Source organism: Centrocercus urophasianus, unplaced genomic scaffold (assembly GCF_019232065.1).
Source record: "Centrocercus urophasianus isolate 14NV4802_14NV808 unplaced genomic scaffold, USGS_Curo_1.0 seq_15, whole genome shotgun sequence".
Taxonomy (NCBI): Eukaryota; Metazoa; Chordata; class Aves; order Galliformes; family Phasianidae; genus Centrocercus; species Centrocercus urophasianus.
Genome location: NW_024884697.1, coordinates 44,829,038 through 44,846,570, shown reverse-complemented (window position 1 = coordinate 44,846,570; position 17,533 = coordinate 44,829,038). Strand labels below are relative to the sequence as shown.

The following is a 17,533-nucleotide window of genomic DNA, read 5'->3' as shown; positions in this document are numbered from 1 at the left end:
AATCTGCCTTATCTGATGGCTATTATTGAAAATGCGAGGTGTAGCCTAGGCTGGGTAATGAAGGGGAGCGAGCGAGGGGGAGCAAGAAGCATGGAGCTGCATACTGATGAGTGTAGGAGTACTTGATAAAAAGAATTCTTGCTGCTGGCAGTGCATTGCTCATTGTGGAGTATTCCAACAATCACATATAACGGAGAGCTGCTTAGCTGACAGCTTGATATGCTTTTTTTTTTTTTTTTTTTTTTTCCTTCTGTATGACGTACTGGTCTGTAGTAAAGATTAATAACCAAGAAATGTAGAGCTAGGATCAGATCTTACGGTATATACTGCCCTGTAAACTATGTTTTACTTCTGACTTTTCTGCTTGCTGAAAACATTAATCTGTCAAGCTGGCGGGCTCCTTTGATACCAACTTTCCCAGGAACACGATGTGGCAATGCCACCTCTCAGCCCAGGACTACCGCTATTATCCAGTGGACGGTTATTCGTTGCTTAAACGCCTCCCTCTTCACCCTCCTACAGGACCCCGATGCCCTGTCCAGACAGTGGGACAATGGTTGGAAAATATTGGGCTACCTCAGTATGAAAACCACTTGCTGGCTAATGGATTTGACAATGTGCAATTTATGGTAAGAAATCTTCTGTGCATAGCTGTGTATATACACTGTAGCTGCCTTTTTTTTTGTCTGTCTGTGATCATTAAAACCTTAAAGCTATCCTGCATTGCACTAAGATTTGTGTAGTGTTTCACTTTTCTGTGTCTAGCTAAATGAATATAAAGACTGTCCTATAATAAACTTCTGAATTATACACATTGCAAAATGCTCTAGCGAGAAATATGGTAAAATGGCATATTAAGGGTCTTTTTCTCCCCTGTCTGCCTTCTCCCCTGTCTTTCTTAAAAAAGAAAAATGCACAGTTCTTTTAATCCACTGCAGGAGACAATTTCACAATATTTAAAGCTGTAAACACTCCTATTTGCAATACCACATATTACTATTTTTATTTAAACATTAACATCATCTTCACAATAATTAAGTAGCATGCAATGCCATTCCTGCAATGTGAGGTATTTTATAAGCAGAACACTATTTAATAAAGTGCTCTCTCTTTGCAATCGATTCTAGATGTCTTCGTTAAGTGTTTTTTGCATCTTAGATGATCATGCTGTGGGATTCACTTGTTGAAACTTGTGCCCTGTGTGGAAAAGTAATGCATTCTGTTTAATAGTTCCGTTTTCCTGTTTTAACATGAGTATATTTCAGGAACAAGTGAATGAAATAAATTTTATCTGCTTCAGAATTTACAGTATTAACATGAGGTAGTAAGTAACACAGACCTGCCAGAAAAACTTTCAGCTGAAATAAATATTGACTGTAAAGAGAGAAGCTTACTTACCAAACTGTTATATAATCACATTTATACCAGCTTCCCATTATTCCCGTTACTTGTATCTCCTGCAAAAAAATCCCAGTCACAGTTCTCATAAAAAATCAGATCTTAAAATGTTACTAATCACCCCTTCCTTAAAATATTTCTGGTCCCCAGCTATGCCTTAGAACAGTTCTAACTTTTCATAACTTAAACTTGGCATATGAGAAACAGCAGTGAGACATGAATATTATCACTATAAAATCATCTTATGAGTTGTTTTTTTCCTATTTAATTTCTTTTGCCAGTGTGATTATATGCCTGCATGTTACTGATCAGAAAATTAAGGCACCAATTTATGTCACTTCCACATTACAATAGTGTAGAGATTTCTTCCTGTTTTTCTATGTCTGACATCTTTTGCTTACATCAGTAAAAATCATTACCACCTTTTCCTTTAAATATTCTTGGAACCAAAGCAGCAAGGGAGTGCAGAGTGAGGGGGGAAAAAAAAATAAAAAAATTCAAGCCAAAGTTTCCGAAAACATCACAACAAATTCTTATATGTATGTATAGTAGCATTAGTTACGTAAGTAGGTGATCATTTAGTCTTAAAGAGATTACAGAAGGAAATTGTTCACAAGAGACTGTAGGCGGCATAACAAATGCAGAGGGGTACGCCTACCACAGGTAAATGATGAACACCCTGGGAGCTCAAGAAACTGCCTTGGAGGGCTTTCCAGTCATTCCCTGGCTGTGGAGGGGCCCCAGCCACATTCTCTGGGAATTTATGACTTGCATTTCCTTAGAATCTTATTGGCACAGTTTTGTAAATCTGCAAACTTTATCTGAGAGCATATTTAACAATAAAATCTAATTTTTCAGGCATTAGGCAGATTAAATTATGCCTGTTTTTTTTTATTATTTTTATTTTGCTTTGTGTGTGTGTTCTAGATGATGTTTTCCAATCATTTTAAATTATTATTTTCCTAAATATATATTGCAGATAAAGCAGACAACTGCTCTTAAGAACAGTTGTGCTAGCATGCACGTGTGAACAGAAGACTAGAGCCTCAAATACAGTGGTTAGACAAAAATCTGGAAAATTGTCTAGTAATAAAAGTATAAAATTGCAGTAGTTTAATAATTACTAATTTATGGATTTCACAGTTTATTATACTGTAACACATTTCAGTTTATGTTTTTGCATTAGAAACTGATCATTTCCCTTATTTTATGAAAAATAAAATTAACAGAAAATACTGATTTCTTTTTCTATTATTCTTTTGAATATGAGAACATTATGTAATGAAAGACTGTCCTGAAAAACTCAAGAGAGGGTTTGTTAAAATATCTTCCATCCTATCCAAAATTTTAATGAGAAAATTAAACTTGTTTGTAGGAAAATGAGAGAGGAAAGAACTGCTGTGTAACAGAAAAAAATCAGACGTCTCCAAACTTGAATGTACTGTAGTCTTCTTTAGCATGAGAGAACTGGATTACCTTTATTAAAATGGCTTACATATAATTTACAAGCTTATCATATCAAGCTTTTCATGTTGGTTACCTGCTTTTATCTGCTTTACATCAAACAAAATATACTTCAGTGTATTCACTGTAATACTTCAGTGCACTAAAAAATCAGTTAGACATATTTGTTCTTCATTCTGTACCATATTCCTGCTTTTGTTTTTCTGGAAGCACATTCTGACCTGCATTTATTCATTCTGTTGCCTAAGCAACAACCATCACACTCCTATTAAGTATGATTTAGTAGTACAGGTCTTTCTAGATGTTCAGAGCAGGAGAGAGGATATCACAATGATATAATTAATGTCCATGGAATAACATAAATCTGTGAACAAATATAACATTCATACAACTCTCAACAGCAAAATTCTACTAATTAAATTAACACCCTAATATAAAGGTTTGCTTTTTCAGATAAAAGGATTTCATAGTTAATCATTCATTAGATCACAGAAATTAACTCTTTATATTTCAGCCCCCTTAGGCATTAAGGAAGTTGTTCTTACTGTACTTAGAATTAGGAAGATTTGTTTGTGCTACCTTCAGTATGTGGACTTCCTAGCAAGAAACAGCCTGCTTGCTACTAACCTTAAAGAATGTACAGTTCTGCCTTACGTTCATCAATATATATGTTTTAAAAATATGGTGAAACATAGTATTAAAATGTTACTTATGTTTTCCTTAACTACTCTATATCCATTTACTGAGTATTGGCACACATAACAAGTTGCAGTTCTTAACTTCTGTTAGTGTCATGCAGAAATAAAAATTGCATAACATTTAATAGGCCTGAGGCAGATTCAGTCCCAAGTTTCAGCTCATTTATGCTTGTAGGAATGGAATCGTACTTGAATATATATATATATGTATATATATGCAATCATTATTAACTTCAACATTTTGTTGTGTAATAGGCTGCAGTGTCCTTCAAATGTAAAAACTTGTCATAGCTTTGCAGAGATACTCAGTATTTGAAGTTGCAGATGATACTGTGATTTTCATAGTGTAAATGTTATTTTGCAGTTATGCTAATTCTAAAGCACACAAAAACAATCTCATCAGTAATACATTGTAATATATAAACTAGACATAAACTGTGATGAAACCTAATGAATCAGTAAACATCATTTTGATGCATAGGACTCATAGATACTCCTGGGCCAAGTTAAGACCTCTATACAGACTTGCAGGCCTACTCAACTTAGTCTGCTGAGGAAAAAAATGTTTAACGTGAAAATGTTCAAGCACACGAGGTCACTGGACTCTAGCATGCTTCTTTCTACAACTTTGGAGCTTCATCAGTGCTCTTGATTTACAGGGATAAAAGCAGTTCATCAAATTGCTACCCAGTAAAACTAGTCCTTATAAATGACTTCATATGACTATCTATTTATAGGTTGTTCCAATCATTTAAGATATTCTAAAATTTTATCACTTGCTTAGTATTGCAGTTTGATGAAGATAAACTCTCTTAAAAAAGTTCTGTAAAGTACTGTATGAGAGAAACAGTGACCAGGAAGCCAAAATGAATTAACATAAAGCATGAAGCACTAAATTATGTTTTTCTGACATTCCAAAGTATTGTTCACTAATAACGGTTAATATGTGAATTGGCACTGGACAGTAGACTTTCACTGCTGCTGTGAATTTACACACATGCACCTCTAATCCTCCAAGTACTTAAGTGACTTGCATAGCCTGAAGATATACATGTTGCCTAAACATTTTTAAGATTTCAGTCTTTTTCACTATTAGGAAACCAAGGCATAGGGTGACTACAGGATGGAGTTTAAAACTGTGAGATAAGAGGCATGAAATCCTTAAAGAGCTACTATTATAAAATTTAACAGATGCATTGAGTTGCTTAGGTATCTAATGCCAGTTGAGGTACTGAAGGAAATCCAGCAGTTTTCAGACCAAACAGAAAGATATTACTGAGGACCAGAGTCAGCCCAGCTCTTCATAATTAGCAGATGAAGGCTTCTTAGGTGGTTCTATGCTACTGATGCATATGTAGCTGAGATGAATCTTGAATTTCTGGCTCATACACATCTTGATTTTCTTCTTAGTATCTTAGTTGCTTATGCATTTCTTTCATAGAGTTATAGGGATTGGAAGGGAGCTTTGGAAATCATCTAGTCCAAACCCTTTAAATTATTTTCTATTTATATTCATATGTATAAATAAAGTATTTTTATTCATCTGTGAACTTACCTGCACAAGTTCAAGGGCGGCTCCAAAAGTAATGCATCCTATTTTATTATTCTGGCCCACAATGGCAGATGCAGATGTTTTTGGTGTGGCAGTACAGGCTGAGCCTTCCCACCAATACTCTGCTACAATTTGTTGCCATGTGACAGATGGCAGCAGGGGGGCAGTCTGACAAAATGGCATCTCACATGGAAGTGTGTATGAAGCAAAGGTGTGTCATCAAATTCCTCCATGCAGAAAAAATGGCACCTGTTGACGGTTGTTGACATTTGCTGAATATTTATGGAGACCAAATGCTGGATGTGAGCATGGTGAGGTGATGGGTTGTGTGTTTCAGTGGAGACAGTGACATGAAAGAAAATACATGTTCTGGTTGGCCGTGCACAGATGTCAGACCACGAAATGAAGAGCGTCTTCATTATGCTCTGGCAGATTACAACCAGAGTATAGTGTATAGAGATGAATATTGGCTTCAGTGCATTGGAAATGATGATGGCAGTGATGGAATATGATGAAGTTTATGACAGGTGGGCCCCACAAATTCTCACATGGGAACAGAAAGAACATCATATGCACGTTTATTTGGACCTGTTGAACAAATACAAGGCTGAAGGTGATGGTTCCCTGGATCACATTATTACTGGTGACAAGATGTGGTATCGCTACTACAAGCTGAAGCCAAAACAGCAGTCCATGGAGTGAATTCCTCATCAAAGAAAAAACTCGACACAGCCCTCAATGGGTAAAGTAATGTGAACTGTCTTTTGGGATAGGAAGGGGGTAATCCTGGAACTTGGACAAACCATCAACTCTGACTGCTCATCATGAAGCTGAAGGCTCAAACTTCCAGAGTCAAGCCAGAGAAGAAGATAACCTTTCTTTTACAATGCAATAATGCTATGATCCATACCAGTTTGAAGACCATGGAGCACGTTACCAATCATATCTGGACTGTTCTACAACACCCACCGTACAGTCTGGATTTAGCACCTGCCATCTATTCTGGCTGATGGACTGCATGAGCAGTATTTTCCTAGCAATTATTCTGTCATAGCAGCTGTAAAGCACTGGGTCACCTCTGCTGGCACAGATTTTTATGAGTGCAGGATGCAGGTTCTTGCTTACTGCTGGTGAAAATGTACAGTTGGTGACTGTGCTGAAAAAGAATGTTTTGCAGCTGAGAATTTGCTCTGTCGAATAGTGTTGTACTCTTTGTATGTGCTGTAGTTTCTGTGGAAATAAATAGGAGGCATTACTTTCAGATCAACCTACAGACTTACTCAGGTTCACAGTGATGCTAGGTATGGGCTACCTTCTCAATTCCCCTTAGCTGCTTGTTCTGAATTTAGTTTTGAGCTAAGATTTGACTTTTCTTTCTCCCTTACTCCCCCTCTCTGTTTCTTTTCCTTTCATTTTTTATTAAATACGATGGTTTATTAGTCAGCTGAAGTTTATCTGCTGTCTATCTTCAGGTCTCATTCCTGGGATTTGCTGTGCTGGAACAACCAGTAATTCTTGCCTTTAATCTGTTTGGAGGATTTAAAACTGTATCAAGTGTAAAGGACAGATGCAATTTCATTTCTTTAGAGAGATATGTACCTGAACAAAATTCTCTGTGTGTATTAGCTTCAAGTCTTGCACCTGCTGAGATCACTGCAGCTTTTGTCCAAAAATACCTGATACAGAGATTCATGATTTTTGGCGTGAGAAGAAAGAGTGAGTCAGTCTGCCAACACCTTACTTAAATTAGCCATGCTGCAGATAATGAAAAAGAGGCCAATGTCTTACAAGGGTTCTAGTCTGTAGTGACTTTAGTGACTCTCAGGAGCCAGCCTGAAATGCTTAGGAGAGCAGAATGACCTTTGCAGCATCCAGGCTCTGAGCTCTCCAGGTCCTCATTGGCTACCACAGGGACTGATCAGGCCACTCATGAATCATTTGAAGCACAAGACAATTCAGACAGCATTGTCTGTGTGTAGTCTAGCCTGGATGATTAATTGTTTAAGGCAGCCTTAAAACTCAGTCAGTTATATGGAGCAAGTCATGCTTTTAGCATCACAGAAAGAATGCCAGTCCTCCTGGTGCTGAAATAATCGGTGGTTTTCTTTACATCTTAGAATATAAACCTGGAGCTAGGAGTTTCAATCTCTTTAACTGGACCTCACTTGCAAGCCCCAGGACTTGCTCCTAGTTTTGTTTTATTCACAGCGCTCTGCACTGAAGCTGTGGAGTTTTTCTCAGTACCAGCATGGCCCTGGCTTCTACCATGAGCCAAGTGCCTATGTGTTAGTCTGCACCCTTCAAAGTCTTCCTCTCCTTCACCTTGACAAACTTTTGCAACTGTAAATCATGAGGCAGTCCCACTCCTCCCTTAGGCCAACCTGTTAAGCAAACATATAATGGGGAACTGTTCAGTTTTATTGAAGCAATCAGTAGATGTTTAGGAATCAGTCACCCATATATTGGAATTTCTTGTCTAAGACATTTATGTATACCTGGAATGTATGATACAGGTTATATGGGAAACCCATAGTCATTTGGAGATTCAATGCAATGAATTTTGAATCTAGGCATTCGAATGCCTAGATTCTTATTTGTGGCCTAATAGATAAAGCATCTTGTTAGCCATCAAAGCTAAGGGAGCATGAAGTGTAATTTAGCTGACTGGCTGACTAATTATTAGAATAAAATAAAGTAGATTAATCTGATCAGCAGAATTTCTTTCCATGCTCTATTTTTTAACTAGGTCTCCTTAAGAGGTTCTGTAGATGTAAAAATCTAAATGGCTGTGTTTGGGCTAGAGTCTACCCAGTGTCCATAAAAAGTGAAAGAAATTATTTTTGTTGAAGTTTTTTCTCCTCTCTCAGAACATCCAAACCAGAAGCTTGAGGTTTTTCATCCAAGTAGGGATTCCTATAATGAGACCTGCAAAGTTGAGCTCAGGTGCATGCCTGAATTGAAGATCATGTCTCTCATCCAGCAAAAGCAACTGCTCTCACAAATAATCTTATTCTGCATTCTCCACTTAGTGGTTCCATTATTAGCATTCCTTAAGCTAGTCAAGGAGCAGAAGGGCCTTTTCATGTACTCGTCAATATTGCAAATGCAAATAAATATCCCGCACTATCTTCCTGTCTTTAGGGAACCTCAGACCATTCTTCATCATTCTATGATATGATATGATATGATATCATGATCATCATGATTCTATAGATAAAAGATCTGGAGCAGCAGTGCTTTTTCTGATTTTCCTCAAAAGAAAGGGTTTTTAAAAGGATCAGCTTCATATTTATACATATATATAAATATATATGTGGTGTGTGTATAAAAATCACAGGCATTGATCACAGGCATTGTGGGTGGGAGAATGATCCTGCACTTGACAAAAGACTTTATGAAAGATTTGGCAGTAATAACTGTTCCACAGAAGAAAGAAAAGACAATTTTTATTGTTGTTATTTGGAAAATTGAGTCCTATGGAATCCATCTCCAAACTCAATTATTGAGATACTGTGGTTATGGTGGATTCCCTGAGAGTCAGAGGTTGTATAAACCTGTCTCAACAGTTGTATCTTAAAAATATGGGTGGGTCCATCTATGTTCTTGCTATGCTTTGCCAAGTTAACTTTTAGATGAGGGTTTGTCTAACTGTCCTACACTACTTTGCCATTTGTATTTAAATGTTATTCTACACGAGGTCGAACATACAAGGCACGCAGCCTGTACACTTGGTAGATCACCCAGATGCCAGTGTATGCAACGGAGAATCCTTTCACTCACCTCTTCCATTCAGGACAGTGACATGTAGTGTCTGTGTGTCTCTTTGAAAAGCTCACTAAGTCTGAGACAAAAGAGCTTGTTCAGTGTACATATAAATGTATTGGACTCAGTAAAACCCATGCTAAAATAAGAGGGTGGGTCCAACTTACCAACCAGACATTGAAAGCCATTGCAGGTACAGTCACCAATAAAAGTGAAATTATTTCGTTATATATATCTGTGAGTACTTAAGGGCTGAAATTAGTCCCATCTGTTCTAACAACATGTTAAATGTTAGTTTTAAATGTTGTATTTGAGCTAAAATCTTGCCTGGTTCAGAGGAAGACCTTCATCTCAGTGTGCAAACACTGATGAACCCTAAAAAATTCTGAGACTACAAATACAAGGAATTTTCTGTTGGCTCCAAGTAGAATTTTATGAGAAACTACTAGCAAATACTTCATCTGAAAGATAGGTTGATAAAACAGCTGAAAATTCTAAATGTGATAAAAATTAGAATGATATTTTAATACCTCATAAAATAAGAAATGCCATTCTGACTATATGTTCTTAGTATGCATTTATTTAAGGGCAAAACCTTTACAACTGATTTTGTTACCAATAAGGAAGATGTTATATCTTCAAGAATTATAAATGTTTGCGTATCGAATGTAATGCCTAATGCTATTCTTCACAAATTATGTAAGATGGTAAAAGATGGCAATGTGAAAAAGAGCATTAAAAGTAACAGAAAGCCTAAAATAATCAGTTTATTTACATTTATATATTTATCAATAAATAATGGAAAGCTTTGTAATGCAGGACAAAAATAGACTTAAGACCAGTAGCCTGTACGTAAAATTAAGTTACAGTTTAATCTTAGTTGTTTTATATGAAAATACTTAATGCAAAAAGAAATTACACAGTGAAAGGGACTAAATATGGAACAAAATATACATTTGTGTATAATATTGTTTTAGAACAGTACTGTCCAATAAGAAACAAATAAATGGAGTCTGGACCAGTAGGTAAATTAACCTCAGAACAGACAGACTTCCCCGACTAAGTTAAAGATGTTTGAAGGAGACAGTAGTACAGAGGAGCTTGATTACAGATAATTACACTGTGCAATGCTAAAGGAGTTTTCAGGGAAAGATTAATGGATACTAACAGGTAACTGGAAATTTCAAGCATAAGAATCTCAGACATTATTCTTTATCAAGGAGGAGTGCGTGTTGCTAAGAAAAAAAAAAACCTCAGGTGTTTATGCAGATGAAAAAAAAAAATCAAGCAGACTATATCTAAAATAAGAAAAAGTGAGAACACATCATGAAAGAACTACTAAACAACCTAAGAAAAATAAGGGAAAAAATAGTATGGAAAATGACCTCACATTAACTATGTGAGTAAAATGCGTTCTGGAAAAATTTTAAATATGTTATAGCTAAAAGGAATATTTACAAAGTTATGACCATTGCTATGAGTCATTTTAGTCTCAGCATAAGGAACAAGGTACAAGAATTAGAGAAACACAGTACTAATGAAGGGCACTGAAATATTAGAGAGAGGGGAGAGAAGGAGAGAGCGATCATAGTACAAGAAGATAAAACAGTACTTCATTAATTAAATATGTGAATCATCTAGGTTAGGTGATGTTTGGTTAACAGACTTAGGATACCAAGGAGGAAATATTAGAATATTCAGTAACAACATTTTAGAACTCCTGGCAAATGAATGAATTTCTAGAAGATAAATAAAATACAAATCACAGGATTCATCCTGAATATAAGTCTCTTGACCTATGTTTTCATCCTTTCACCATTCAGCTAATGGGGTATTCAAGAAAGAAATGGATGGTGGTATTAGTAACAGAAAGGTACTGTCATCAGTGCTGAGTCTAGTGAGAATAAAATGGGGTGATTAGAATGTGGCAATGGGATGTAGTTGGAAGAAAATAAAGCCAAATTAAGTAACTGTGCAGTTAGGGAGAGAATCAAAATATTTAAGAGAAACCAGTAAAAAGGTAATCTATTTTACAAGGTACTGTGCCTCTCAGCAAATAGATGAGAAGCTTTCCTTCCCTTAAAAATAATTCAAATTTCAACAAAGGAGACAAATTTAATTTTGCTAGTAAATTTACTGCCACCTTTTAGAAGCTGTTCTAAAATGATGTACCAGAATTACCATGCAAGCAACACTTCGGTAGAGAGTTTGCCTGATTGCTTTACATTTCCTGGCCACCTAAACTTTCTTCTGTTTAGAAATCTTCCATTTTCTCATACATTGTTGAAAATGATTCTTTCTCCCATTCCCATGACCATATATTGTTCTGTGGCATCAACTCTTCAGCACCAGTTTTAATTTTCATGGTGGCCAAAAGCAATGCATCCGTGAAACCATCAGCATGCTTACTGTTCTGCCTGCCTTTCACAAGACCTGTCTGTTCTGCCTGTTCATACACACATATGCACACGTGGCCAGTATTGTTCACTGGGAACACTGGAACTGTGTTATCAGTCTTAAAGTGTTTTTACATCCAAATATGCACCTTGGCTTTGGAAGTAATATTCACAGTTTAAAAATGAGTTACAAGGAGTCAGAAAAGATTACAGGGTAACAACACTGTAGAAGATAACTTGTTTTAGACAGTTAAAAATTAATGTCTTCAGTTAGAAACACTTTTTTTTCATGGCTTTTCATAAAATAGAGCATCACAAGGCCAGTCCCAAAAATTTTGTCCAAATGTTTTCCAGGGTCTAAGCACTTCATCACAAATACAAAATGACACAATGAAAACCATATCTGCTCTCTGGTCTTTTTCTTTTTTCACTTAGTTAGACATTGTATTGGGTTTGAAACATATCATATTCTGTATCTTTTGCTATGTCTCATTAAACTTCAATTGCTGTGCATACAGGATAAAGTTTCTGTACAACAATGCATTGTATTTGTTTTAAACTGGCTGCTCTGAAGCCAATGGTAAATGCACTGATGGTATGTACAACCCATGACTGACCCAAAATCTCAAGATTCAGGCTTTTATTAGTATTATCTTATAAAGTACTTCATTTTATTACTGGAATCTGAATGATTTAAGAGGATTGTTGATGTGAACACCAATACCTGCTCTAAGTCTGTGTAAATACTTTGACTGTTATAATGATCATTTGAAATTTTTGAATGCCAAAGACCAGCTCTAGATGCAAGTTTTATAATACAAAAGCTATAGTATTTACACAGGGGCAGATGTGGAGGGATGAGGTTACTTAGCAAGGGAGTACTAAAAATCACTTTAAGTATTAAAAAATGAAATAAGCACCTATCAAATGGCCATCCTGGTATAAAGCCAAAGCAGTGTTTCACTTGATTTCCTAAATTAGCAACCATGAACTGGCTAACAGTGGCCCTCTGTGCACAATCCCTTGTTTGTGGCTATGGAGACAGGGGAAAAGACCTGCATCTAACTCACTGTAATCTTACTGCTCACACTCAAAACAGGTATCTTGCAGCTGGTTTCAGCTCTTAAAAGTTCTTAAACGCTTGATGGCTTCTGTTCTTCAGTGTCCACACTATTTAACAGCTTTTTCACTGTTTCAGGTGTGCCCTCTCCAAACAGCTCCCCTTAAAAATACATAAAAGCCCACTTTAAGATGTTGTCTATAAAAAAACAATAGTTACATGTTGCAGTTCCATGCTGCATTAAGATTAAAAGATTGCAAAAGATTGAGTTGGTTTTTAGCCTTGATCCATTTTTTAATGTACTATGAATAATATAGCTCTGTTAGCATCTCTGAACTCCCAAGGCATGCCTCTTGTTACCAGAAAGGAATTTGAAATTGACAATGCAAATTATTTTGTTTCACTTTCCTTCTCTCTTGAAATTTGGAACTATATCTATTCTGCCCATGAAATTATTACCTGATGTTTGGATTTTGTATAGTAGCCTGAAGATATAGTTCATCTCTATCTCTATGCTAGAAAGATAACTTTATGCTGCAAGAGTGAAGTATGTGGAAGAACCCTGATACAAACAATTGCTTCTCTGCAGTGTCAGGCTTTTTGCAAATTCTGCTGTTCCTACTTGTACAGACTGATTTCTCTAACTTTGTTAAGTATATATATGAATATTGCTTCATGTATGTATTTGTTCAAGACACATAACAATTTCTTTCCTTCTTGAACTGAAGACTTGAGAGAAAATGGAATAAAGAAAACACTTGCTAGCACTTGCATAAGAAGCCTGGTTTTTAAAAAGTGCACTATGCCTAAGGGTTGTTTCTGAGGTCAGCCTTTGGTTTGGATTGTGAGTTTTCAAAAAACAGTTCTCTACTTCCCCAATTATCTGGTTAAGAAATTATGTAATGTTGTTGATCCACATATATAAAATCAAGGAAGGATACTGGGATGGAAAAATCTGTGTATTAAGAGCTATCTTGTGGTTAACTAACTGCTTGTGTCTCACCTTAGAAAGTTCCTTTTTCAAAGTACTTGTAGTTGGAAAGCACAGTTTCTGAGGAGTTAATCAGATTGCCTGAGGGATCTCATTAAGTCAGTTAAGCTCTGAGTGAATTCAGTGACAACTGCTGGACTCATGCTAAAAATATTACATGAAAATAAAACGAGTACTTAATATTTATTGATATTTTTATGGCCCAAACAAAATGAAATAAGGAACACTTTCCGTGTATGAGCTAGTTATAAGTAGTTTTTAATTATTTTAATCTTGAAGTTGTGCATTTTATTGCTTTTGTTAAATCAAACTCAGAGGAGAAACTATGTCTTAGTATACCTAATCTCTTCTGTAGATGCCTGGGTACTATTCTTCCTTCTTTTTTATTTCCAAGATTCTCTATATCTGAATACTAGAAAATCCATGTGTATTTCTAAGCTCTCTCCTTGCGCTGCTATCCTTTCAAAATGGACTCTTCTTGTACTCCCCTACTCCTACTTTTTCCCTTTTCTCTTTCCTCGGTAGAAATGCCTTTTTTTTTTTTTTTTTTTTTGTCTCCAGATGAAGGAAGGAAGGATGAGAGAAAGGAAGGAAGGAAGGCAGAGAAAGTTGCCCCACAACTAAGTCTTTTTACTGATTTAACACATTTATGTAGTTCTAAACAAAGCAGAAGGACATTGAACTGGATAGTCATCTCAGAGGCATTCTTGTTATTCTGGGAGCCTGCTCTGACACAACAGAGCTAATGCTGAATGAGAGCTAGTTTCCTTGGGTGGGCTTCATTTGACCCCTTGCAGAAAGCCAAAACTGCTCTACAGGATGGTTTGTAATATCATATTATTCAGATTGTTCCATTTTCCTATGTGACTTCTAAGTTTCCTGGTCATTTGCTGCAAACTTTCCTGACAGCAATATGTTGAAAATGCTTTGATATACATGTCTGAAAGAAGGAGCAAAATTCACGTTTGCTGAAGTGTGAGAGCTCACAGCTAAACTTGTCTGTAGGTCTCCTTTGAGTATATATGTAGGTAAGTACTAAGTACTCATTGGACTGGAAGAAAACAATCCCTATACTTAGGCAGTGAGAATTTTTTTTTTTTCAAATCCAGGCCCTAATTAGTCCTGTTCTAATTCTTTATCTGTATAATGGGTATAAAAATGCCACCTTTCAGAGTCATATAAAATATATTAATTGCTGTTTTGGAGCTGTCTATTATTATTTCAATGAATGTCTAAAAAAAGTCAGAAGAAAGTGAATCATTCTTGCTGGTGAAGCTTTCAATGGAAAAATATATATAAGACATGGACCCACACAGGGAAAGATAAAGGCTAAAAATACCAGCAATCTCGTTTTGTAATCCCCTTTCATTGAATTCGTGGATTATTCAGAAATATAATTATATTCTATGTATGATCACATATAGAATAGGTATCCTGTGGCGAAGGCTGGTAAGCCAGTCTTCATTTTTGTAACTTTGGGACCTTGGATATTAATTGCTTTAATATATAGTGGGGATCAGCTGTTCTTATTTTGTCTGTTTTATTTAGTGCAGTAGCTTCCCTTTTAAGAAGGTGTACTGCAGTACAGAAGCAAGATCAACTGAAGTTACATAGAATCCTACTGTCTTGTCACACAAACACATTGTTTTGTTTTGGAGCTGTTATTTGAGGCAGAGAAGGACCAGTGTGACTCAAGTACCCGTTCAGGAGCATGAGGAACGTTTTTTATTACAAAGTTAAGTTAGAAAAAGCTTGCTCACAGAGAAACCTACTAAGCATCAGAATTTTGATAGAATGGAGGCCCCCAAAGTCCCTAAATGTTGATTGTCAAATGCAGTATCCTTGTGTAGGAAACAGATTGGTGAATAGCCATCAATGGTAGAAGGAGGGAGTGTGCTATACAGAGCAGACTGACTTGTGTGAAGATTTCCTTATGACTAAAGGAAATGAATTTCTAGAGTGTAGGATTAGTGAGCTATGGCAGTAGGTGTCCTAACATGTATACTTCGAAAATCAGATGTGTAGCAACATTGCAGGACTCTTCTACAATGTTTTGGGAATTTATCAATCTGCATACAGGTAATATTACTCTAAGAATATGTCAAGCTTTGCTCGTATTCATTTTGAACCTGTCAACTCAGAGTTTTAAGTAAATGCAGCATGTCTGTGGGAGTAATCCTATAAAACAAGTAATCAAATAAATCCCATGATCAAATAAATAACAGCATGTTTACGTTTACACAGAAAGTTCTTTAAACCAAGTAATGTGAGATACATAAAACCAATCTGTGACTTTTAATATTTGCAGCTAGTAGTTGCTTTGGTTCAAGTTACATAGTTCAGTTTTTGAGAACACACTTCTTGAAATGCATGGATTTTTATTTTTTTTATATATGTGCATCATTACTGAAAGATTGTAGCTGTCTTTACACACCTACTTGGTGTGTACGGATTGGTATAAAAAGACAATTTTCTGTGCATAATTTCCTAAGTATTTGTAATCCCTCGCTACTCTGCTACAAGTAGAAAAAAGAACTACAATAGTCACACTAATTACTGCTTTTGTGTTCTGTCCAACTAAACAATGCAAGAATATTTGCAAGAGTGAAAAATGTGCAAATATAGGGGAGAATGTGAACAGAAAGAAAGGCCACAGCATTTATTTTACTAGTATTTAGTTAACTAGATACTAGTTAACATAGTATTTCCTTAACTAGATCTGGATAAAAAATGTGTATTGCGAATAAATTACAAAGAGAATAAAAGCTAATAGGAAGGGATAAAGGGAACAGAAAGTACCAAGTTTAGGATTTGACTTTCACAGCCAGAAATCTGGTTTTACTTTTTTAGTTGTTTGTTCTTACATTTCAGATTTATAAATATTGCCCAGTTACACCTTGTTCAAGTGTTATAAGAGAGAGTGTAATATTCCCCTTAGGAGAGAAGAAATATCCTTTCTGCCATGCAATCTGTAAGTCTGGGCCTATTAACGCAGTTTACTGAAGGGAGAGCTCTTATTTTGATTCTTGTGTGATACATCATCCCAAAGTTAATTTGTAAGAATTAACAGTCCAGAGCCTGTACAACACACAGAAAGCAATCAGCAGTGCAGGGTGGGGATGACTTGCTGCAACCTGGAACAGTGTAAATCACCTCTTCTAGGGACTGAAGGGCAACTAAGCCATATATACCAGCCATCTGAGCTGGATTTTTATTTAGTAAAATAAAGTCTTCTATCTGCTCTCAGCACTCACTCTCTAATGTAGTTACATACTCATATGCTTTGCTTTAAATTAGCCCACTGATGACAGTACAAGAACATTACATAAGAGCAATTATTAAAGTATTTTGCTTTTCCGAGCATTCACCAGTAGAGACACCCAACCAACAGGGCAGGCCTTCAGCCTCACCTTTAGCACAGTCATGCTGGGGGCTCTCCAGCTAACACAGGGATTCTCCAGCGCATTCCTAAGGAGCAGCACCGGTGGGCACTGAGTTCAGCCTGAACCATTTGTGAAGTGACTGTGCATGAAATGCTTCCTAACACACTGCCATGCTCCACGCAGGATGGCCGCGCGGTGGAATGCTGATTAATCCTCCTTTATATGAGAATATGGAAAAGCATTTCCCAGATTGTTACCAGAGAATAATCACCCCATGTAGAGACATGAAGCACATGGGATCATATTACAGCGAGCTGCTGGTTGCCATGGTGACGAGAGTGGGCCTGCCACGCCAGCCACCCAGCTGCTGAATTGGAAGGAATAAGAAAAACACAGCCCACTTCCCATGTGAAATGAATTACAAGAACAAGGAAAGGAAGAAAAGAAAATTGTCAACCCTTAATCAAATGTTCTCATATTTTTAGAAACAGTATGAAGAAAATGGAGACCATCTCTGTTACCTCTTGGGCTTCTGGGGCCTAAAGAGTAATGCCTCTGCATAAGACATGGAAATAAATAACAACAGTTTGTATTAGAATAATCACAGGTATCAGAAATCTCATGTGTGCCTTGGGAAACAATACTTTGTTCAATCCTGCAATGCCTTCTGTCTGCCTTAATGAATAAAATATGTACAAGTATATTAAAATGGGTCTCAACATAATCATAGAGTCAGTCATAGGGGCTGGGTGGGACCTCTGGAGATCATCAGGTCCAGCCCCCCTGCTACAGCAGGTTCCTGCAGTAGGATAAGCAGGAAAGCATCAGG

At 36.5% G+C, this 17,533-nt stretch overlaps 1 protein-coding gene across 14 annotated transcripts in view; it reads left to right on the top strand.

The window, feature by feature from the left end:
* Positions 1 to 428: 428 nt before the first annotated feature.
* The window catches only part of ANKS1B (ankyrin repeat and sterile alpha motif domain containing 1B), a 193,859-nt gene continuing 176,754 nt past the window's right edge, over positions 429 to 17,533 (top strand). For all 14 annotated transcript variants that reach the window (XM_042816022.1, XM_042816021.1, XM_042816020.1 and 11 more), the window contains exon 1: positions 429 to 629. In XM_042816022.1, the coding sequence (XP_042671956.1) occupies positions 429 to 629 (201 nt within the window). The remainder of the gene's footprint in view (positions 630 to 17,533) is intronic.